Source organism: Pinus tabuliformis, chromosome Q (genome assembly GCF_031772625.1).
Source record: "Pinus tabuliformis cultivar Carrire ecotype Pingquan chromosome Q, CPIR1, whole genome shotgun sequence".
In the NCBI taxonomy this organism is placed as follows: Eukaryota; Viridiplantae; Streptophyta; class Pinopsida; order Pinales; family Pinaceae; genus Pinus; species Pinus tabuliformis.
The window spans coordinates 1,166,908,793-1,166,931,528 of record NC_142296.1 but is presented as its reverse complement, the minus strand read 5'-3'; the positions used below and the strand labels follow the sequence as shown (position 1 = coordinate 1,166,931,528).

The following is a 22,736-nucleotide window of genomic DNA, read 5'->3' as shown; positions in this document are numbered from 1 at the left end:
CAGGAGCAAGGGATTGAGTAAACCCCTTTCATGTCCATAGGGTTCATAGGGTCCTTAGCAAATCTAAGGGAGCTTCTCATGGTATTAAGGGGCTTGAAGGTAGCAGAGACATTATTCTTTTTAAGAATATGGACAATATTATCTATGTTCCCATGGATGAATGGATGTTGAACGTTGGAAACTTGTTCATCTCGAGCTTTTTTAATCCTCATATCTTTACTAAACATCTCTATAATATGCCTAAGGGATTTTTATAGTAAATAACAAAGCATACATAGACAAAAAGCCACAAAAATTAAACACATGAATCAGACCATGAATATGCACCAAAAACTGCGTTGTTGAGCCATTTTATTAGAATATGAAGAGGGTACAATAAGGTGTTGGAAAGAGTGTACCTATGCTTTCTCAAGACAAGCTAGCTAAGCCCAAATGAACAAGAAGAATCCCCTCTCAGGTATGATGTTGCTCTATCTCCTAGCTCTACGCTGAACTGCCTAGAAATACGTTGTTGGGTGTGAAGATATGCTGCTAAGGCCTCCTCCGATGCTCATAAAATTCTGAGAAATTAACCACGGCCTCTCCATCAAATACCCAGAATAACTCATGAAGGAATTGGCCTATGACTGACCTTGGAATTTTGGCCCTCTTTTCCCGCTATGGCCCGGCTGCTGGGGAATTCGACCCATCTGTCAACCCTGCTGCAAATAGCCCCAAAAATAGCTGCAATATCCAAGAAAATACTCTCTCGAGCTCCTCCTCAAATCTCAGGCCCAAAATCCCTTCACTCCTCAACTCCCAAGTGTGCCTCCTCCAAGCACTACGCAGTCCCTTCGTTGTTGCTAGCGATTCCTCCCCACAAACTCACACTCCCACTGCTAGAACAATCTGAAAAGGATGGAACTCCCTCCTTGGGCTGGCACTCGAAGTCCACCAAAGCAAGGGTTGAGATTTCTGCTTGGAAACACTCGTGTGCTAAACAACACTTGCAGACTTGGCTTCAGCTCAAGCATGATATGTCAAAGACAAGTTTTCTGAAAGATGAATGAATGACCAAATGAGTGCCTTTCCTTCCTTTTTGTCAAAATGCCTCCAACATTCTCGTGTGGGCCCACCTCAATTTCCTCCCACTAAATTTCCCTCCAAGGCATGCGTATTCTCCATGTGGACCGTAATTCTCCATGGGTGGGCCCCATGCTCCACTAGTGGCTCGATATTCTCTTCCACCTCTAATGTTTAGGGTTTGCTTTTAATAAAAAATCAACATGGGGCCTCTAAACCCACATTTCGTAAGTGAAAACATGAATTAAGACAAATTTTACCAAAATTGATATTTCACTTAGCAATAATGCTAAGTGAGAATATCACAATCCTCCCTACCAAGACGTTGCTTGTCCTCAAGCTATTGTAATGAAGGGTGTTGAAGTATTTGCTCCCCTTCTGATCAGATCAGAAACTCCTTAATGACCATGATCAGAAACTACTTAATGACCCTCTTCCTCCAATGCCTCTCCTGAGTGTCCAGAATAGCCTTCAGCGCTAGAACTAAATGCCCCTCATCATCCATAGGGGGTAGCTCTGTACCTGCTATCACCTGCGTCCCTAGTGCCTTTTTCAGGAAAGACACATGAAAAATGTTGTGCACCCGACTCCCTGGGGGTAGCTCCAGCTCATATTCTACCTCCCCCACTCTGCTAGTGACTCGGTATGGCCCATAAAAATGAGGTTTGAGCTTCTCGACCCCCTTCTGCTTGAGTGATAACTGCCTGTACAGCTGAAGCCTCAAGAAGACCAAATCCCCTACCTCAAACTGTCTCTCAACTATGCCCTTGTATGCATAAAGTTTATGTTGGTTTTGTGTTGTCCTCGTGTTGTTTTTAAGAGCCTGCAAAATGTCTTGGCTCTCATGTATCCAATCCTTGGCCCTAGGGGCCTTGCTATCTCCAAACATCACGTTAGCAAAAGACAATGCATCGTAACCGTATAGAGCTCGGAATTGAGACATACCTATGGACATGTGGTACTAATCTAAATGGGATAATTAGTTTGATGTACTAAATTCCTTTTTAGAATATGTTAAAAGTTCTTAAGGATTCATAATGAATTGCAAGTTTAAACATGAGTTTTGAGTGTTTTTATGTAAATTTTATGTAAAAATTAACATAAACAAATGACTGAACAACGACATATAACAAACATGAACCACCAAAAACAATTTCACAACAACACATGATGAAGGAGTTCACCCTGCCTAGGATACGTCTCCTTGGTCCAGCTCCAATGGCTTGGCCCTCTATTATGATCAAAATTGTGAATACATCAGTTCACAATGCTCAAATAGCTCTAAAACTTAGTCCAATGGCTCCAGAATGCCCAAAAATGCCCGTGTAGCCTCTTTTTGCTCTTGATTTGGTCAAAAACTAAAGAACTTATGGTTTCCCCAAGTCTTTCTCCTAATCGCACCGCAAATTCCCCAAAATCTGGCACCATCCTACAATTTCGCCCCGATTTTTGCTGACCGAGTGCCATTTCCGCCAATTTCAAAGGTAAATTGTCAGACACTTTAAATGTCCTCTAACGCCTAAAATCCGAAAATTATGGCCACATGCCTGGGGCTAAGGCCAATGGCACGCCCCTGCCGAATAGGCCCCCCGCTCCGCTCCGCTGGTGGACATGTGGGTGCCACATGCCCAAGGGTTGGACCCCCTTGGCTGGCCCTTTCCCGAAATCCGCAGTACTTCAACATTAAATACAGGCTACCACCATAGTCTATTAAGACTCATTGTTGTGGCACATTGGTAGGATGCTTTGGTAATGTGCTTGGAGGTCATAGGTTTGACCCCTGCTGCTGTTGCTCGAACCTGAAACAAACTTTTGGTGGGGCCCGGGCTGCCACGTGGTATCCTCTGGCTGGGCCACGTGTCAGCTTGTGGTTGGCCACCTTTTGACCAAAAAAAATCGTCAAAAACCAAACCAATCGCATCATGCCACTTGGCACCATACCATTCATCGAAGGCTCATTGACCAGTCAACCCTTCCACGTCAGCAGTACGGACTGCTGACTGGGCTGTCACATTTTGCAAAAATTCGTTTGTCGAACAGAACATGATTCTGGGAGCATATGGTGTTTGTTTCACGCGAAACGAGTTGCGCTAGATTCAAGATGACAAGCACTACGTGGTCATTCAGGTTCCAGACCAATCCGACAACTTTGAATTTTGAGCTATTTTTTGAGTACCTAATCATTCCTCCCCACTAGAAGCCTTTTGGACCCTAAAAGATCACTTTCAGTTGTCCAATAGGTGAGGGTATAGTTCCCTCACCTTTCCAATCTCGATCCATTTGGATTTAGAAGGATTTGTTCCTTTGAGGCCCACACGAAGGTAATCCATATCCCCTCATTTTGAAGACCTTGTTCTTCTGTCAAGAACGGTGTCTTGTTGTAGTTCATCAAGGTATTTAGGAGAAAAATCCTCAATGGAAGGAATTTGGAAAATTTCTCCTTGATCTTCAATCAAAGCAGGCTCATACAACCTGAAGTTCTGCACATTAACATCATAAATTTACATATATGAAGGCAAATTCAACCTGAAGGCATTGTTACCAATCTTTTCCAAAATTCTGAATGGACCATATCTAATTGGTTTAAGATTTTTACCTTCTCCTTTGAGCCTTTCTTTGCTAATGTGAAGCCAAACTTCATCATTGACTTGGAAATTGTGATCTACACGATGCTTGTCATGCCTTGCTTTGTACTTGCCTTGACTCTTTTTCCATTGTTCTTGAACTCTTTGGTGTACCAATTGGATTTATTCAATGAACCTTCTTGCTTTGTCTATGTCTCTATGACCATCAATAACAACATCCTTTCTAAAAATGAAATCCAAAGGAGACTTAGGCAAGTATCTCAAACATGCTTCAAATGGCGATGTTTGAGTTGAAGAGTGCTTGACCCGGTTGTAAGCACGCTGAATGTAGTGCAAATGTTCATCCCACAACTTAGGAAGCTTGTCGCAGTACACACGAAGAAGATGTATAACTGTCCTATTCACCACCTCTGTTTGACCATTTGTTTGTGGATGAAATGTTGTACTCTTTTTCAATTTGATGTCCATGAATGCCCACAAGCTTGACCAAAAATTCCCAATAAAGTAAGAATCTCAATCACTAACAATGGATGTGGGCAATCCAAAATGCACCCATACATTCTGAAAGAATAACTAAGTAGTTTGTTCAGCTGTAAATTGTTTTTTACATGGCATCAAAATACACATTTTGTTGAACCTATCCACAACTACATATAAATAACCATGACCTCTTTTTGACAATGGAAGATCTCCTACAAAATCCATAGAAACACTCTCCCACGGTCGTGAAGGAACCGAAAGTGGTGTGTACAATCCTAACTTCATATTGCTAGGCTTACTGACTACACATAATGAACATCCTTTAATAAAACGTGACACACTTTCAAGCATACGAGGCCAATAACAATACCTCTGTAAATGTGCCACCATCTTACTTACACCGAAATGACCAGTAATAAGAGAAGTATGTGCCTCTCTTATGATGTTGGCTCTTTCTCCCTGTGGAATACAAAGCTTACCAAGATGGTACAACAAGTTATCATTCAAATGATAATCCAATTCCTTTACTTGGTTACCTTGACTCAAGCTTGCATAAACATCCTGAAAGTCATTGTCTAATGCATATTGCTCAATATAACTTTCATGCAAAATAGAATTATGCTTGAGTAAAGTAGTTGCACTAATAATAGGCCTAGAAAGCATATCAACAACTTTATTGTAGATACCTTTCTTATACCTTATTACTAAGTGGAATTGTTGAAGAAAACCCATCCATCGGAAGTGCCTTGATTGTTGCAAGTTAGATTGAGATTGCAAGTATTGCAATGGATGATTATCAGTGTGAATGATTGTTTCCTTACCCATCAAGTAGTGTTTCCACTTTTTCACACTTTACAACAATGCATACAATTCCTTGTCATATGTAGGATAATTAATCATTGCACCATTGAAAGTTTCCGAATGAAAAGCCCCAAGGGTTAGCTCAATCGGTCAAGCCGGGGCCTCGCCAATGGGAGGTCACAGGGTCGAAACCCGAAAGCCCTTGGGGTTAGGTCTGTGATGGCCGAGGGGTGTGACCCCCTTCGGGTGGGGTCCACTCTAGAGACTTTCGATCCTGGACGTAGCGGACCACTGACCATGGTATCCGTGAACCAGAAGTGAAAAAAAAAAAAAAAAAGTTTCCGAATGAAAACATATAGGCTTACCATGTTGCATGAGGACTACACCCATGGCGTAGTCACTAGCATTAGTTTGGATCTCAAATTACTGTCTCAAGTCTAGAAGTGTATGTATTGGAGCTGAACTAATCTTTTCCTTCAATGCATCAAAGGCCTTTTGTTGTTTGCCTTACCACTGAAAAACCTTTTTCACACTAGTGAATGCATGCAAAGGAGCTGCTATAGAACAAAAGTTAGCAATGAATTTCCTCCAATATTGGGTTGCTCCCAAAAAACTTCGTACCTCAGTATCTGTCTTGGGCCTTGGCCAATTCAAGATGACATCAATCTTGGAGGGATCTATTTTCAACTCGCCTCCTCCAACAATATGACCCAAGTAAACTAAAGAAGTTTTTCCAAACTCACACTTTGACATCTTTAAATACAATTATTCTTTCTTTAAGACATCAAGTAATTTTCTCACATGCATGACATGTTCATCACGAGATTTACTGAAAATTAAGATGTCATCTAAGTAGACTATAGAAAACTCATCAAGAAATGGCCTCAACACATCATTAATCACATGCATGAAGGTAGCAAGAGCATTGCATAAACCAAAAGGCATAACTAGTCATTCAAACAAACCTTGTTTTGTTTTGAATGTTGTCTTCAAAATGTCTCCTTCAACCATTCTAATTTGATGATAGCCACTCCTTAAGTCCAAGTTAGTAAAATACTTTGCATCTTTCAATTGATCAAGTAATAATCTATTCTAGGTAGTGGGTAGACGTTCTTTATTGTAATCTTGTTCAATGCATGAAATTCCACACACATGCGCCATGTTCCATCCTTTTTTGGCACCAAAACAATAGGTGACCCACACGGTGAAGAACTTGGCCTAATGATCCCTTTATCCAACAACTCTTGAATTTGCTTTTTAATTTCTACACTTTCCATCACTGACATCATGTGCATGCCAATGTTAGGAAGAGGACTATCTTGTTGCAACTGTATCTCATATTAGATTCCTCTCTTGGGAGGCAATCCTTTTGGTTCTTGAAACATCTCATCATATTGGTTAACAACATCAACCAATTCAGATTTCAATCTTGAGTCACAACCTTGAAAAGCTTCATTATCAACATCATTCTTGGGTTTGATCATTAGAAACACAAAATTCTTGCTACAATTCACTAGTCTTTTCATCTGCCCCACATTAACAAGTGAAAGATTTAGTTTCTTGCTATGGGCTCTAACAATATATTCTACTCCATCTTTGAACAAATGGTATTTTTTTTCATGTCTATGGAAGATAGTTTTTTTGTCATAGAGATACGCTCTGCCAAAAACTATACCACATATGTCTAATGGCACAACATCAAGCTCCACTTCATCTATGAAATTTGCACTAATGGCGAATTTCAGTTTACACTTTCTAGTTACTTGCAATTTTGCATTGTCACACACCCATCCTAATGGATATGGTTTATGATGTGGAATGGTTTCCAAGGTTAAACTTTTGACAATGTTTTCAAAGATGAGATTGACTTGAGAGCCATTATAAAAAAATTTATCAATCTTGCTATGTTTTGAGATTACCCTTATGTGAAAAAATTATATCCTCTTCTTTTCATTTGGAATTTCATTGTGTAAATTTGAAGTACTAGTGCTAGCAATGGATTCTTTTCCTTTCATACCCATGGCTATAATTTTAGTTTCATCACCGGAATCGGATCCCAAATCTTGTTGAGTGGTTGCAGCTATCTTTTGTTTTCTCTTGTTGTTGAATTTCTTTGGTTTCATTTCGGGATGAAGCTTCCAACAATGAACTTCATCGTGACCCTCTTTGGAACAATTCTTGCATGTTAATTTCTCTCCTTCCTTCTTAATGGATGTGATTTTCTTTCTTTCCCTTTGAAATCTTTTTCTTTTACTTTACCCTTAAATGGATTTTTACTACCCTCTTCTGGAGTATTTTTCCCTCTTGCCTCAAGATGAGTGACTTGCAGACACACCTCATCTAGATTATTGGGATTAACATAAGGATATTATACCTAAGGTAACTATGTAAACCCCCTATATACTTCAACAACGTGTCTTGTGATTGCAAATCTACACCTAACATTAGATACCTTTTTTCTAAATTCTTGTGTGTAATCTTGCACATTTTTACCTTTAACTTGTTTAAAACCCTCCCAATTCATGATGGCTTTAAGCATATATGCTAGAGGGTAAAACTGTCTTTTAATTGCAGTAATGAAATCATACCAAGAAATTGAGATATTACCATGTTTTTTTTTTATCTCTTCTTGTGTCTTTGATTCCCACCATACTAGTGCTGCACCCTCCAGCCTCAAGGAAGCTAGCCAGATATTTATGTCATCATCTTGAAGGTTTTGAATTCTGTAATAGACCTCTAACTGATGAACCCAATTGTCAAGCTTCTTTGCATTCACTTCACCATTATACATGGGCAGTTCAAATTTAAAAATCAAGTTTTAACAGGGGTGTTTTACCAGTTCCTTTTGAGGTATGTTGATGACTATGAGTAAGGGTTGTATTAGTGGAATAGGGTGAATATGCATGTGAAGATGAAGATGAAGAATATGGTGGAGAGGGTGGAGGTTTACCTCCATTTCCATTACCTCCTCCTCCTGAAGAAACTTCTTATTTTGGAGGCTTGGATCTTTCACCATGCAGTGCGATATTCCTCTCTTCATAGAGGACTTTCACCATCTATGTCATGTCAAAGAAAGCCTTCCTAAATACCTTCTCATCTTCTGTCATATTTGTAGGCTCACTTTCATGTGACATGCTCATTGAAGCCTCAACTGCAACTTGAGGTAGAACTGGTGGTGGAGATTGTGGCAACCTTTCACTCCTCCTTGACCCAACTTCAGGGCTTTCAACCAGCTTCCCTTCTCCTCTCTTGAACTTCAACCCTGTAAGCATGACATTCACTTGCAAACAAATAAATCCTTCTTGCACAAAGAAAACCGAGAGCTCTGATACCAAAATTGATCTGAATGGGATAATTAGTTTGTTGTACTAAATTATTTTTTCAGCATATGTTAAAAGTGCTTAAGGATTCATGAGGTTAATTGCAAGTTTAAACATGAGTTTTTTAGTGTTTTTATGTAAATTTTATGTATAAATTAACATAAACAAATGACTAAACAACAACATATACAAAAATGAACATCACCAAAAACAATATCACAGTAGCACATGATGAAGGAGTTCACCCGCCTAGGCTACGTCTCCTTGGTCCAACTTCCAATGGCTTGGCCCTCTCTATTATGCTCAAAAGTGTGCATACATCAATTTACAATGCTCAAATAGCTCTAAAACTTAGTCCAATGGCTCTAGAATGCCCAAAATGCATGTGTAGCCTCTTTCTGCTCTTGATTTGGTAAAAAACTGAAGAATTTATGGTTTCCCCAAGTCTTTCTGCTAATCGCATTGCAAATCCCCCAAAATCTGGCACCATCCTACAATTTCGCCCCGATTTCTGTTGACCGGGCGCCATTTCTGCCAATTTTAGGGCGAAATTGTCAAACACTTTAAGTGTCCTCTAACGCCTAAAATCCGCAAATTATGGCCACATGGGGGCCACCACCATAGGCTATTAAGACTCATTGTTGTGGCGCATTGGTAGGAGGCTTTGGTCATGTCCTTGGAGGTCATGGGTTGGACACTTATTGCTGCTGCCTGGACCTCAAACAAACTTTTTATGGCCCCCAGGATGCCATGTGGCGGCCTTTGGTTTGGCCATGTGGTAGCCCGTGTTTGGCCACCTTTCGACCAATAAAATTTATCAAAAACCGAACCAATCGCATCGTGACACTTGTCACCATACCATTCGTTGAAGGCCTACTGACCAGTCAACCCTGCCACGTAAGCCTACACAGTGAGCACCATGTCAACAATACAGATTGCTGATTGGGCTATCACATTTTGCAAAATTTCGTTTGTTTAGGAAAATGAACACAACATGATTTTGGCAGCATACGATGTCCGTTTTGTGCGAAACGAGTTGCGGCAGATTCAAGATGATGAGAACTATGAAGTCGTTCAGGTTCCACACCGATCCGACAAATTTAAATTTTGAGCTATTTTTTGAGTCCCTGATAAGGTACGTGGCATTGTAGTAATACTCTCCCAAGTGTAACTACCGTATCCATGCTTGTTGATGACCCATCACATAGTTACGCAAGTAACTGTCTAACCATTTGTTAACTATCTTTGTTTTCCCGTCTGTCTAGGAGTGATAGCTAGTGCTTAGAGTGAGCTCAGTGCCCACCAATCGGAATAGCTCCTGCCAAAATCCGTCCACGAAATTGTTGTCCCTGTCACTAGCAATGGTCTTCGAAAGACCATATAGTCGAAACACCTCTCCGAAAAACAATTCGGCCACCTGTGAGGTCGATTACCGGGATGAAATGGCAAAGAAATGTGCAAACTTCGTCAACCGATCAACCAACAAATAAATTCAGTCTTTGCCATATACTGTGGGAAACCTGGTAATGAAGTCCATTGACACACTCTCCCATTTCCCCTTAGGGATAGGAAGAGGTTGTAGCAACCCTGTAGGGTGTGACTGCTCACCCTTGTTCCTCTGGCATGTGTCACACTCCTTGACATGCCTCAAAATGTCATCCTTCAGGCCCCTCCATGCAAAATGCTCTCTGATGGCCCTATATGTCTTTGTGAACCCCTGGTGCCCTCCTAGTGGTGAGTCATGGGTACCCCGTAAAATCTTCTCCCTCAATTGGGAGTTGGGAACCAAGTAAATTCGATCTTTGAAGTAGATCACCTCGTTCATCACCCTGTACTAATCATCTGTCATCGCCCCATCAAGGACCTCACATGCAAATCAGTCCTTGGAGTACTCCACCAGTAACTGCGCCCTCCAATCCGGGGCAATGCTCATTAGCGAAAGGGCAGCCGGTCTCCTAGACAACACATCTGCCACCACGTTGTGCTTCCCTTTGACATACTCAATGTCAAAGTCGTATGCTTGGAGCTTGCTCACCCACTTCTGTTGCCTCTCCTGCAACTGCTTCTGCTCCAAGAGAAACTTGAGGTTGTTGTGGTTTGTCTTGACCCTGAACCGATTCCCCACCAAGTATTGTCTGAACTTGGCTAGCGCATGCATGATGGCTAGCATCTCCTTGTCATAGATAAAGTACAGCCTCTCATGGGGCAATAATTTCTGACTCTCGAAGGCTATGGGGTACCCTCCTTGCATCAAAGTTGTGCCTATACCCTCATTGGATCCATCACATTCCAACACAAAGGGCTGGGTGAATCTAGAAATACTAATACAGGACAACTGATCATGACTTGTTTGAGGCGATCAAAAGCCTCCTGCGTTGTAGTTGTCCACTCAAAGGCCCCCTTCTTTGTCAGATTGGTGAGGGAGTTGCCAATTGAGAGAATCCCTTTACGAAATTCTTGTAGTAAGTACAGATGCCCACAAATCCCCTCAACTCGGTCACATTTCGGGGCTCTGGCCATACCCGTATGGCCCTGATCTTCTCCTCATGGACCCTCACACTGCCCTCCCCAATGATGTGCCCTAGGTAAAGCATCTTTGTCAAGACGAACTCGCACTTAGACAATTTTGCATAAAACTGTTGCTCCTCCAAAATGTGCAACATTGTCTCTAAGCGTTGCAAGTGCTCCTCCCATGTCTGGTTGTAGATCAAGATGTCATCAAAGAACACCAACACAAACTTCTGCAACTATCCATGAAACACATGGTTCATGCAGGACTGGAAGGTGGTTGGATCGTTGGTTAGACCAAAAGGCATAACTAGGAACTCGAAGTTCCCATAGTGGCACCTGAAAGCAGTCTTAGGGACATCCTAGTCCCTCATCCTGATTTGGTGGTACCCTAAGCGTAGATCAACCTTGGTGAAGAATTTCGCCCCAATTAGCTCATCCATCAACTCATCTATACGTGGGGTAGGGTAGCGGTTCTTCATGGTATTCTTGTTAAGGGCCCTGTGTTCAATGCACATCCGTAGGGGCCCATCCTTCTTCTTCACCAGCAAAATTGATGAAGCAAAAGGGTTGGAGCTAGGTTTGATATGCCCATGTGCTAACAACTCATGAATAACCCTCTCTATCTCATCCTGGTATGCCTTGGGATGTCTGTAAGGGGTAGTAATCGCGACTTGTGCTCCCGGCTCCAACTCAATGGTATGCTTAAACCCCCAGTCAAGTGGTTGACCCGATGATATGTCTTCAAACACTATTGGGTACTTGTCCAAAATGACCTCTATATCTGGGTGCGGTGGCTTGGGATGACCCCTAGCCTTTGAAGTCCTCAACTCCACAGCCCACTCCATGTCCCCGTGTCTCGTATCTACCTCCATCCTCTGAGACGAGACAATCTATGGAGGGTAAGAGTGCATACCCCATAGCAAAATTGGCTTGTCATCTGGCCCCATGAACTCCATCTCCAACTTCCTCCAATCAGTAATGACTCTGCCAAGCGAGTAGAGCCACTGGACACGCATCACAACATTAGTGTCTGACACATCCGCCACGAAGAAGTGATCTGTCACTGAGTAGTTCCCCATGGTCATTGTCAAAGCTAGAACATATCGTGTGCACAACAAGGTTTTGCTAATTGGCACCAAAACCCAAAAACCCTCAAACTCCATGGTTATGATACTCCTCCTTTGGACCATTCGTGCATCAATGAAATTGTGGGTAGCCCCACTATCTACTAAAATCGAGACATGCTACCCCTACACGGTGCCCCTGATCCTCATAGTAAAAAACTTGGGTACCCCACATAGAGATACGAGGACCCCTCCTGATGGAGTGAAAGGAGCTCACCTTGATGCGGGTGGTGGTGGTGGTCCCCTCTTTGCCTGCCCTGCGTTGTCATCTCCACCCATCTCCAGATACACATCATCCTCCACATCACTGTCAGAAAAGACCTCAATGTAGTGGGTCTTTCCTCCTGCGCATTTATGGCTTGAAGCCCATGGTTCTTGACATGCAAAACACAACTTCCTCCTTTGGAGGTCTCTACGGGTCTCCTCATCCAACTGTCGATGCCCCTAGTTGGCTCTCGATGGTGGAGCTCTAGTGTCTCTCCCCCTCTGCGGGAAGCCCTCTCTAGGTGGTAGTGGTGCTCTAACCCTTGGTAGGGCATCCTGCAAATCTTTGGCCCTCCCCACTACATCTTGCAAGGTAGTGGGTTTGTTGGACTTCACCAGTCCCTTTAGTGGCTCTGCTAGCCCCTCTATAAACATGAAGACCCTCTTGGACTCCGATAGATCTGACACCATCACTAACAACCTCAAAAACTCCGAAATGTAAGCCTCAACGCTCCTGGTCTGCTTGAGCCTTGTCAGCTCCCCAAAGTGCTCCTCCGGATCCTTCCTCTCAAAATGCTCCAACACTCTCCTGGTGAAATCCTCGTAGGTTGTCACCCCAACATGTCCCATTGTGGTTAGCCCATGGAACCACCAATCATGGGCTTCTCCCTCTAAATGTAGCGTGGCAATTTTTATTGCCTCCCTCTCCGTCATTTGGTTTAGCTGGAAGTAGACATCCAACTTCTCTACCCACATTTTGGCTTAGCTCTTAGAAGAGCCATCAAAAGTTGGGAGAAACAATCTCCCCACACTACGCTGCAAATCTATCCATTGCGTGTAGTTTCCTCCATTCTATCCCGTGGACCTATTATTGCCCTTCAGCTGACAAAACTCCCTGAAAGTGATAACTTCCCTTAACTCCGGTCTATAGGATTGATACTCCAAGAAGTAGTCCCCCATAGGAAACTCCTCCTGCCCTTGCTGCCCACCAACTTCAGGTGTCAAGAATGTTGGAATAGTGGATCTAGGTTGTTATGCAAAAACTCACAAATAGAAGAAAGAGATAGATCAATGACTTCAACTTCGAGGGGGCAACCTCCTTTACATTACATAAGTGAACAATTCTTAGACGATACAAATAATAAAACCTCCTTTCTATATATAGGAGTCTAAGGGGTCACAATATAATCAGAGCCGACATAACAATAATAATGTAAGGGCACAACAATAACAATAGTGGGCTTCTATGGGGCACAATAATAACAATATGGGGATTACATGGGCATAACAATACAATAAGGGGGTTGCACTGATAACAATAAGGGGCTATACTAGTAAAATTGCACCTAACATGCCCCTCTCCTTCAAAAAGTGTTGTCCTCAACGCTTGAGTAGTTCTGGATGCTTCTATATAAAATTCTTGTCCTTCCATGTAGAATCTTCAGCGGGTAAGTTCTTCCACTTGATGAGATTCTCTGAAATTGATCGATTTCATACCCATCAGGTTCTTGTTTCCGTGACTACTTTAGGTTCCAGTGTTATTTTTCCTTCCTCATCAAGTTCCGACAATATTGCTTGAATTGAGAGCTTGTCACCTATAACCTTCTTTAAGCATGAAACATGGAAAACTGGGGACACTCAGGAAGATGCAGGAACCTCCAATTTGTATGCCATAGTACCAATCTTTTGCAGAACCTTGTAAAGACCATAGTACTTTGGTGATAATTTATTATCCTTCTTATCTTGCTTGAGGGACATTTGTTTGTATGGTTGTAGTCGTAAAAATACCCAGTCACTTATATCAAAACTTCTTTCATTGCGATGCTGATTTGCATCTTGTTTCATTCGATTTTGTGCCAAAGTGAGGTTATCCTTTAAGGGTTGGAGAACTTGTTGTTGATGCTCAATGTGATCTTCTGCTGCTTGAACCTTAGAATTTTCTCTTAAAGATGACATGATGGGTGGTGGATGATATCCATAAAGTGCCATTGCATTACAAGATATGGTCATATTCATTTCTTCTTTCTCTAGGGTTAGTTCTTGGTGTATATCCTCTTCTTTTGACGTTTCTTGATTCTTTTCTTTCTCCTCTTCACAATTTATGTAAATTAATTTCATCTCAGCACACTTATGACCTTTAGTGTATTTGCTATCAAAACTGTAACAAATCCCTTTTGCTATTTTTTCTTCCAATTGTTGTGTTAACCTTGTAGGTTGTGGAAGACTAGGAGAAACAACACTCCCATCTTTATAGTGATGAGTGGTGGATATAATTGTTGCCATAATTTTGCTTTCAACTTTTCTTGCCACCCTCGATACCTTCTCCAGTGAATCAGGGTCCCAAAGGTGAATCTTATGTTGGATGTTATCTTTTAAAGTCCTTGTGAAGACACCAATCTTGTGCTCCTCTGGAATATCGGTTTTCTTAATATTCAAGTTTTGGAAGTCCTCAATATGCTCCACCATTGAACCCTTTTGTTTGAGATTTATCAATTGGCTAAAAAAGGTGTTGCTTTTTGTATCCTCATAATGTGCTATCATTTTTTCCATAAAAATTGACCAAGTGACAATTTGTTTACGAGAGCAAAGCCATTGATACCATACAAATTGATTGGGTTCCAAATATAAATTTGCAACACGTACCTTTTATGTGTTTTGAACATTATGGAGATCGAAATATTGCTCCATCTGTAGTATCCATGTTATGAGATCCTTGCCGTCGAACTTCCTCATATTAATCTTTGGAACATGGTGGGTCTTCAATCCAATGTTAGAGTCTATGAAATCATGATTAACAGTTCTTTTGTTCTCATCATGAGTTTCCTTTACTACCCTTTCGCCATTAGTAAGCATTTCTTGTAGAAACTTTGTCAAATCTATCTTCAAATCTTCCATGTTGCCTTTAAGTTTTGCTTCTATATCGTCCATCTTAGCTTCCATTCCATTCTTCAAATCATCCATCCAATTTTGCTTACTAGGTGTTTCTATTTTCTTTCTTCGGGCCATCAATGAATGACAATTATGCTTCACAACGGCCCTTGAATCACTTCAAACTACTTTCTCAAACAAAACTTATGCAAATTTAAAAAAAACTACACATTTTTTTTTTCCACTATGTATGAGCTCAATCTTGAAACAACTGTAACTCTGTAATTTTGGATCTCCAAGTTCTAAAAGTTCAGCTTGTGGTAGCCCTATGAGTCCTCTTTTCGACCCCACAAGTCTGATCGAGAATGAATTCTTCAAGGAAGAGTTATGCCCAATCTCCCATGATGATCTGATTATAGAATGGTTCAGTAGAGCGAACTTGTACGAGGTACCACGTGTCACTGTTTCGATCTTCAGCCTTGAAAACGATACCCAACAAACTATAGTTCGTTATCTTTCTGTCGCTTTTTACAAAATTTGAATATGATGCTTAGAGAGAAAGTTATGATGATTTTCCCAAGGTCACCTGCTTGAGATGGAAATCATGAGCTTGCAAAAACCCTAATTTCCTCAATTCATGTATCCAAAAATATAATGAGACAAGATCTGAAATTTGGTCACAAGGTTCATCACGATTTCAGTTCAAATGGGATTTTTTTTTACATTTGACACTTCATAGAAAAAAGTTATAGCGAAAATTCCACGATGACTTGTTTGAAGCAGTGAAACCCTAGAATTCAAAGCTCTGATACCAAATGTTATGCAACCAACTCAAAAAATAGAAGAAAGAGATAGATCAACGACTTCAAAAGTAGCATCTTTGAGGGGGAAACCTCCTTTACATTACACAAATGAACAATTCTTGGATGATACAAATGACAAAACCTCCTTTCTATATATAGGAGTCTAAGGGGTCATAATATAATTAGAGCCGACATAACAATAATAATGTAAGGGCACAACAATAACAATAGTGGGCTTCTGTGGGGCACAATAATAACAATACGAGGATTACATGGGCATAATAATACAATAAGGGGGTTGCACTAATAATAATAAGGGGCTACACTAGTAGTATAGTGACCTAACATAGGTGGTGTGTTGGGAACAATAAGCATGTTGGGGTTAAGGGATGCGTGGTGCTGCAAAGTACCAGAGCCTTCACCCAACTAGAATTCCCCTTGAATTCCCTTACGCTTGTTGTTGCCACAATTATGTTGCCTTAGTTCCTCAATACTCATGGACAGGCCCTGTACTGCCTTCAACAAATGATGAGCAAACTCCTCCTCCTTATCTCTTCTATCTCCCTCATTCTTTGCCATGTTTGTTTCCCCAAACTCCAGTTCAATTATCATGGGATCTGGAGTAATCTGCATCTGTCTTTCTCGACTCCTGTATCTCTGTCTCCGGTAAGTCACATTTTGCTTATCCTCTTGTGTCATAGACTATGTTGCTCCCACAGGCTGAGCTAAGTCTATGAGTTTTGATACCAAAGTAATATTCCTAGGGAATTTTTATAGTAAATAACAAAGCATACATAGACAAAAAGCCACAAAAATTAAACACATGGAACAAACCATGAATATGCACAAAAAACTGTGTTGATGAGCCATTTTATTAGAATATGAAGAGGGTACAATGAGGTGTTGGAAAGAGTGCACTTGGGCTTGCTCAAGGCAAGCTAGCTAAGCCTAAATGAACAATAAGAAGTTCCTCTCAGGTATGTTGCTGCTCTATCTCTCGACTCTGCGTTGAACTGTCCAGAAATATGCTATTAGGTGTGAAGATCTGCTGCTAGGGCCTCCTCTAGTGCTCATAAAATTCTGGGAAATTAACCCTGGCCTCTCCACCAAATACCCACAATAACCCACAAAGTAATTGGCCTATGGTTGACTGTGGAATTTCGACCCTCTTTTCCCTTTATGGCTTTGTTGTTGGGGAATTCGACCCACCTATCAACCCTGTTGCAAATAGCCCCAAAAATAGCTGCAATCTCCAAGCAAATACTCTCCTGAGCTCCTCCTCAAATCTCAGGCCCAAACTCCCTTCACTCCTCAACTCCCAAGTGTGCCTCCTCCAAGCACTGCGCAGTCCCTGCGCTGCTGCTAGTGACTCCTCCCCACAAACTCGCACTCCCATTGCTGGAACAATCTGAAAAGGATGGAACTCCCTCCTTGGGCTGACACTTGAAGTCTATTGAAGCAAGGGTTGAGATTTCCGCTCGGAAACACTCATGTGCTAAACAACACTTGCAGACTTGGCTTCAGCTCAAGCGTGCTATGTCAAAGACAAGTTTTCTGAAAGATGAATGAATGACCAAATGAGTGCCTTTCCTTCCTTTTTGTCAAAATGCCTCCAACGTGCTCATGTGGGCCCACCTCGATTTCCTCCCACCGAATTTCCCTCCAAGGCATGTGTATTCTCCATGTGGGCCGCAATTCTCCATGGGTGGCCCCCACGCTCCACTAGTGGCTCGATATTCTCTTCCACCTCTAATGTTTGGGGCTTGCTTTTAATCAAAAATCAATGTGGGGCCTCTAAACCCACATTTCCTAAGTGCAAACATGAATTAAGACAAAATTTACCAAAATTGATATTTCACTTAGCAATAATGCTAAGTGGGAATATTACAATCTCAAACTCTTATTAACACAAAACATCCTTAATCTTCCTAACTTAAACAAACTACGAGTTTCATGTCCTATAACCAACATAAATCCATCTTAACTTAAACAAACTATGAGTTTCCTATTCTATAACCAACATAAATCCATCTTAACACCTGATCTATCAAATACTCAAAGATTAAATATCTTTTCATAATAAAAAAAAAATTACAACTCTTCCCTCTTTTGTAATAAGCTAGATAATACCTTTAAAAACCATTATTTTTTTTTTTTTTACAAAATTAACTAACAATAATTCAATTTACTTAATCATAAAATGCCCTTTAACGGAATTTGCCAATTTCCTATAATTAAAAAAATTGACAAAATTAAACAACATTAATTCAATTAAAAAAATGAAGAGAGAACCATGACTATCCTCTTTTGCCGGCATGGCATATGCGGTCCTAGACTTAGCGCCGGTGCAATCCCCGTAACATTCTTCGGACGGCGAAACGATGTCAGCCTAAAGTACAGTGTGGTTGTCATGTCTGCCGATCGTGCTGCCTTCTTGGATTGATGTTTCTTGTTTGGTTGAAAGGAGAACCATAATTCGATAGTTCCTTCTCAACCATACTACGATAGCTAGACAGGTGAAGTAAGTAAAATTTGGTCGTTGGGACGGGCAAGGGGAAGAAGAATCCAATTGAATTAAATCATTTGGGCGAAGCAATCGCGATGGAGTTTGCAGAGATTTGGGCGAGATTCGGGCCAGGGCTATCAGGAGCCGTGTTTGGTGTCGCATGGTGGATCTGGGTCGATGCCGTCGTCTGCAGCTCCGTCAAAATCTCCTTCCTTTATTACTTACCAGGTATTTCGTACCCCCTTCCGTGAGATTAGCGTTAAATGCCATTACCCATCCCTGCATCATTGTTGAATCTCGACTCGCTAATCAAGAGTCTGTATTCTATGTTTGTAATTTTTTTGGGGAGGGGGTTTGAGAAGAGTAAGGGCCGTTAGCTGAGTAGATTGCAGTGAATGAATGACTGTAGGCATATTTGCATCATTTGCGGCGTTGATGTTCAATTGTGTGAGAAGAGATGAACTTCAGGATTACTCGCCCTACGATGACGAGAGCTGCAGGTATCGTTGATTTTTTCTTTTTATTTTCTAGATGTGGTCTGGTTGGATTAGGGTGGCTTTGCATATATTTCTATTTTTGAGAAACTTGGTCCAAGGGGCTGCACTGCATAGAGTGGTTTCTTTCAGCTTAAGTGCCGGGTCTGAGTAACTAGTGGAAAAACAAATTGTTAGTGAAACTCATCTTTATCTACCTAAGCAAAGTATCTTGGCAGAATTTCAGTGTACGAGATAAAGGAAATTGGATATAGTTTAGTAATTAATAGAGAAAGTTGATCTTGATCTAGCATACAGCGAGAAGTGGTCCTTATTTGTCTTTTTTTGGTGTGGATGAATCCATGGAGGGAGTTTAGTGGGTCAATCCTGTCCCTTGATCTCTTAGTGTACGAACGATTGTCTGCCTCACTCAGGGAACTCAATAGCATTGATACCTTTTGGTGTATGATGAAACTTATTAAATTCGGGAAAATGACTCAGCCAGCCGAAGATTCAAAGTCGTCTTCAACTTGGGAAAATTTTGTGATTTGACGCGGGATTTTTTTTGGAGTTCTTAAAACTCAACTATCAGGAAAATAATTATTATGAAAAGCTTACAATGTCTAAATAATGAATTTCTTCAACCATAACTCATTTGAAAGGGGATAGAATCATAGATGACACTACATAATACAAAACGCCATGAATTCTAGATAGTTGACAGTCTGCTGATTGTTCACCGTGAATCAGGTCAGGACTCGGGAAAACAAGCAAAATGAATGTTATTTTTTTGTTCTGTGTATTTTATAAATAGACAGTCAAGTCTGACTTATGAGACTTGCAAGCTAGGATCGTCGATCTGATTCACGTATGACTTGTGTGTCCGAGTCAGACTTGGAAGAGTTGGCTTGATTCAGTTTCCTTACACAGTGAAGTGAGACTCGAGAGTCTTTCGGACTCGGAGGATTCTGGTAGTGGTAACATATATACAGCAGCCTCAGATACATTCTAACACATACACAGCAGCCTCAGATACATTCTAACGTCAAAATCAGGGTTTTTTCGAGTTGACTTGGTTAATGCAAGTCAAACTTGCAAACCCGAAGTTTAACTTGCAATTTGAACTCTTACTTGTGCAGGAAATGGATAAGTACACTTTAAATAATACATTTTCTGATTTTTTGAGTCTGTTTGAGTGAATTTCCTCTCTGCCAAAGTAACTGCATATGACAAACAAACATAAAAGAGGAAAACGTAGCCCATCTGGGGCACGTATTGACAATTGCTGAGTTTTTTCAAGTTTTGAGTCTGGTGACTTTTTTCTACATTTTGCATTTACAGACTTGTAGTTATCTTTTGAATCTACTCATTACACCTGGGTCTTCTTTCTTTCTACCTTCTATATTTTTTGTGCTTGTTTCTTTGTTTTGGAGGATTACCCTCTTGAACATTATTCAACCACGTTGTTTCTTGAGTGTCTCCTTCTCATCATCTTCTTCAGATGCTCAGGGTGGTTTTCCTTCTGTATCTTTCACATTGTTTTTCATATTAGTAATCATTATCATTTGGTACATTCACAAGAAAGAAAAAATTACCTGTACACCTTTCAAAGTTTTTCTCTCAAACTGAAGAGGAAGTTTTCATTTTCCTTCTTTGTTCTCTCTCTCTTCCACAAGCGTATTCTTGTGCAGATCACTTGCAGTTATCTTTCAAGCTTTTTCTTTCCACTTTAGAATGGTTAGACCTGCCAGCTGGAACATAATTCAGCAGTACTTTTTTATTCTGCTTCTCGTCTTCCTTACCATCTTGTTTGAAGACCCCACTAAATTGATCCATCATCTCAATTACTTCTTTGTGTTTAACAGACTGAACATGTGTAGATCGACAAAATTGATTGAAAGTCAAGTCTTTGATTTATATAATCTGATATCCAGCCTAATCTGCTTCCCCATGTCTGCTTTTTATAAGTCCAAAATTCCCAAGAAAACTCAAATCTTCTACACCATCTTCTCTACACATGATTCAGAATCTATTCTCAATCTATTGACTTGACCTCTTCTGTTTCTCCTAAGTTGTCCATTCTTTCATACTTACATTCCTGCATCTTTTTTGGTTCTTGTTTCTTTTCTTTGGCTCATGTAATTTTTGTATCTGCATCACTTCATTCTGCAGGTCAAACTTTGATGGTTTTAACTTTTACCTGTTGCTCCAAAGTGTTCTACTTTCAGAAGCAGCACATTCAGCAGTTCAGTTGCAACCATGAATCCTTGTGCAGATTTACTGCCTTTTGGAGTGAAGGTGCATTAGAGAAGCCTATATGGAGGTGCATTAGTTAATAGGCATACAATGGTCAAGATGCATGCTTGTAGCATCTTTGGATATGCTATCTTTAATGCCAATAGGCATTTCCTATTTTAGAAATGGATGGAGGGTGGAGATATGTCCAATTATCGTGTCCCCTTTTAATCTCCATTGTCCAATAATTCAGCCATCTTATTGTTGACCAAGTGGCCCACGTGTGCTGCGTTGAGTCATATCTTTCAGGGCTTGGGAGGGGAGTCACTTGGCCAATGGAATCGAGTATTTAGCTGGACTGCTGTGATGTTAATGGTTGAGGCTATTGAAATTGTTTTTTCCCTGTTTGTTTTTGCTTCACAAGCTGCAATTGCCTTTATTGCAATTTTTGGATTGTGTGGTTTATCATACACAGTGTCTGCTCTTGTGCCTTTTTTAATGTCTGCATGGCTAAAGACACACTTGGCATTATCTGCTTCTGTGGCTATTCTCTACGCCTGCTGCTGGAAACACACTATGTGGCTCGTTAAAACACCTGTAATGGTTCTCCAAATGTGGATTGACCTGAATGATTAAAGAAAATGGAAGCTATTACAATATTCTTAATGCAAGGCACCCATTTCCAAAGGCAATAGCAGAAGGTGACACCTATTGGCATGCACCAGCTGCAACTGAAGTGGATGTTCTGGTCAGTTTAGGAAGGCACATTCATATTCCATATTTAGAGGGAGATGGTCTCTAGTGATAAGGTGCATTGCATGAGGGTGTGGTCTATTCCTAGAAAGTGCAGGTTATCTTGGAGTTGGCACATTCATGTGTGAACATCAATTGATGCATGTGAGTGCATTACCGAAGGTGCTTAGGATTCAGGTATTACTCATCTGGGGAGGCACACCACTTAGTATGTTTAGTTACATTATAACTAAACATAAAAGAAAGGCAGGGTCATCACTTAGGATAGATAAATAGATGAAGTTTTGAGCTAATGTTTATTTAAAATAAGCAGGTAGTGGTTGTATTCATTTTCAATCAGTCTAAGTGATTTATGTGATTGAAAGCACAGATTTTTATTTTGCAGTTCCACTCGCCAGAATTATGTTTTCATGCTGATTTAGTATTTATGAATCTGCTGTTCTGATTTCTTTTATTGTGCAGTGTCTGTACTTTTAATGTACAATACGGACTTTTAGGATCATCCGCTCTGAAATGTTGATTGGTTGAACCTAATTTTCAGATCCCTAGCTGCACGTTTTCTTCTATGAGTACATACATGTGTTTTCTGTATTCAATTCAAGATTGTGTCAGAGCTGTGCATCTGAAATCTCCTAGAATCTGTTTATTGGGTGGGCTGTTCCCTATGTGAGGGAGCTGTTGAAGGATTTCAGCGGGTGTGATGCCCTAGCTTCAGTGATGACACTGATTTGTGCCTGTTAGAGGCGCTTGGACCTGTGAGAGGTTTGTGGGTGAAATGCCTGTGATACTTCAATGTTTGGAGAATTGCTTGTCCTTGTGAGGGTTGAACCACATTTGTGAGAGGTTGTTGATTTGTTTTATTTTCAGCTGATCTATTTGTTTGAGGTGTGCAAGGAAGTTTTAGGCTACCGTGGATCTCAAAGAGTGCAACTGGTGAGAGGGCGCTTCCAACTTTACACCTTGGATGTGCAAGCGTTAGATGTTGATGGAAAAGTCTGATCCTTGGACTTT

The 22,736-nt window shown here is 40.8% G+C and overlaps 3 protein-coding genes across 3 annotated transcripts in view; 1 reads left to right on the top strand and 2 right to left on the bottom strand.

The window, feature by feature from the left end:
* Positions 1-1,480: 1,480 nt before the first annotated feature.
* Positions 1,481-2,005, bottom strand: LOC149223835 (uncharacterized). Its single transcript, XM_089388010.1, has one exon. It carries the CDS (start codon positions 2,003-2,005, stop codon positions 1,481-1,483), a length of 525 nt encoding a protein of 174 aa, XP_089244136.1.
* A 10,322-nt stretch (positions 2,006-12,327) lies between these two features.
* Positions 12,328-12,843, bottom strand: LOC149223834 (uncharacterized). Its single transcript, XM_089388009.1, has one exon. The coding sequence runs from the start codon at positions 12,841-12,843 to the stop codon at positions 12,328-12,330; it is 516 nt and encodes a 171-aa protein (XP_089244135.1).
* A 5,222-nt stretch (positions 12,844-18,065) lies between these two features.
* LOC149223833 (transmembrane 50A-like protein) overlaps positions 18,066-22,736 on the top strand; it is a 65,721-nt gene continuing 61,050 nt past the window's right edge. Inside the window, exons 1-2 of the mRNA XM_089385934.1 lie at positions 18,066-18,492; positions 18,674-18,764. Of these exons, the coding sequence (XP_089242060.1) occupies positions 18,360-18,492; positions 18,674-18,764 (224 nt within the window). The 5' untranslated portion in view covers positions 18,066-18,359. The remainder of the gene's footprint in view (positions 18,493-18,673; positions 18,765-22,736) is intronic.

Coding starts and splice junctions, on each gene's coding strand:
- LOC149223835 (XM_089388010.1), bottom strand. CDS start 2,005: ATGTCTCAATTCCGAGCTCTATACGGTTACGATGCATTGTCTTTTGCT.
- LOC149223834 (XM_089388009.1), bottom strand. CDS start 12,843: ATGTGGGTAGAGAAGTTGGATGTCTACTTCCAGCTAAACCAAATGACG.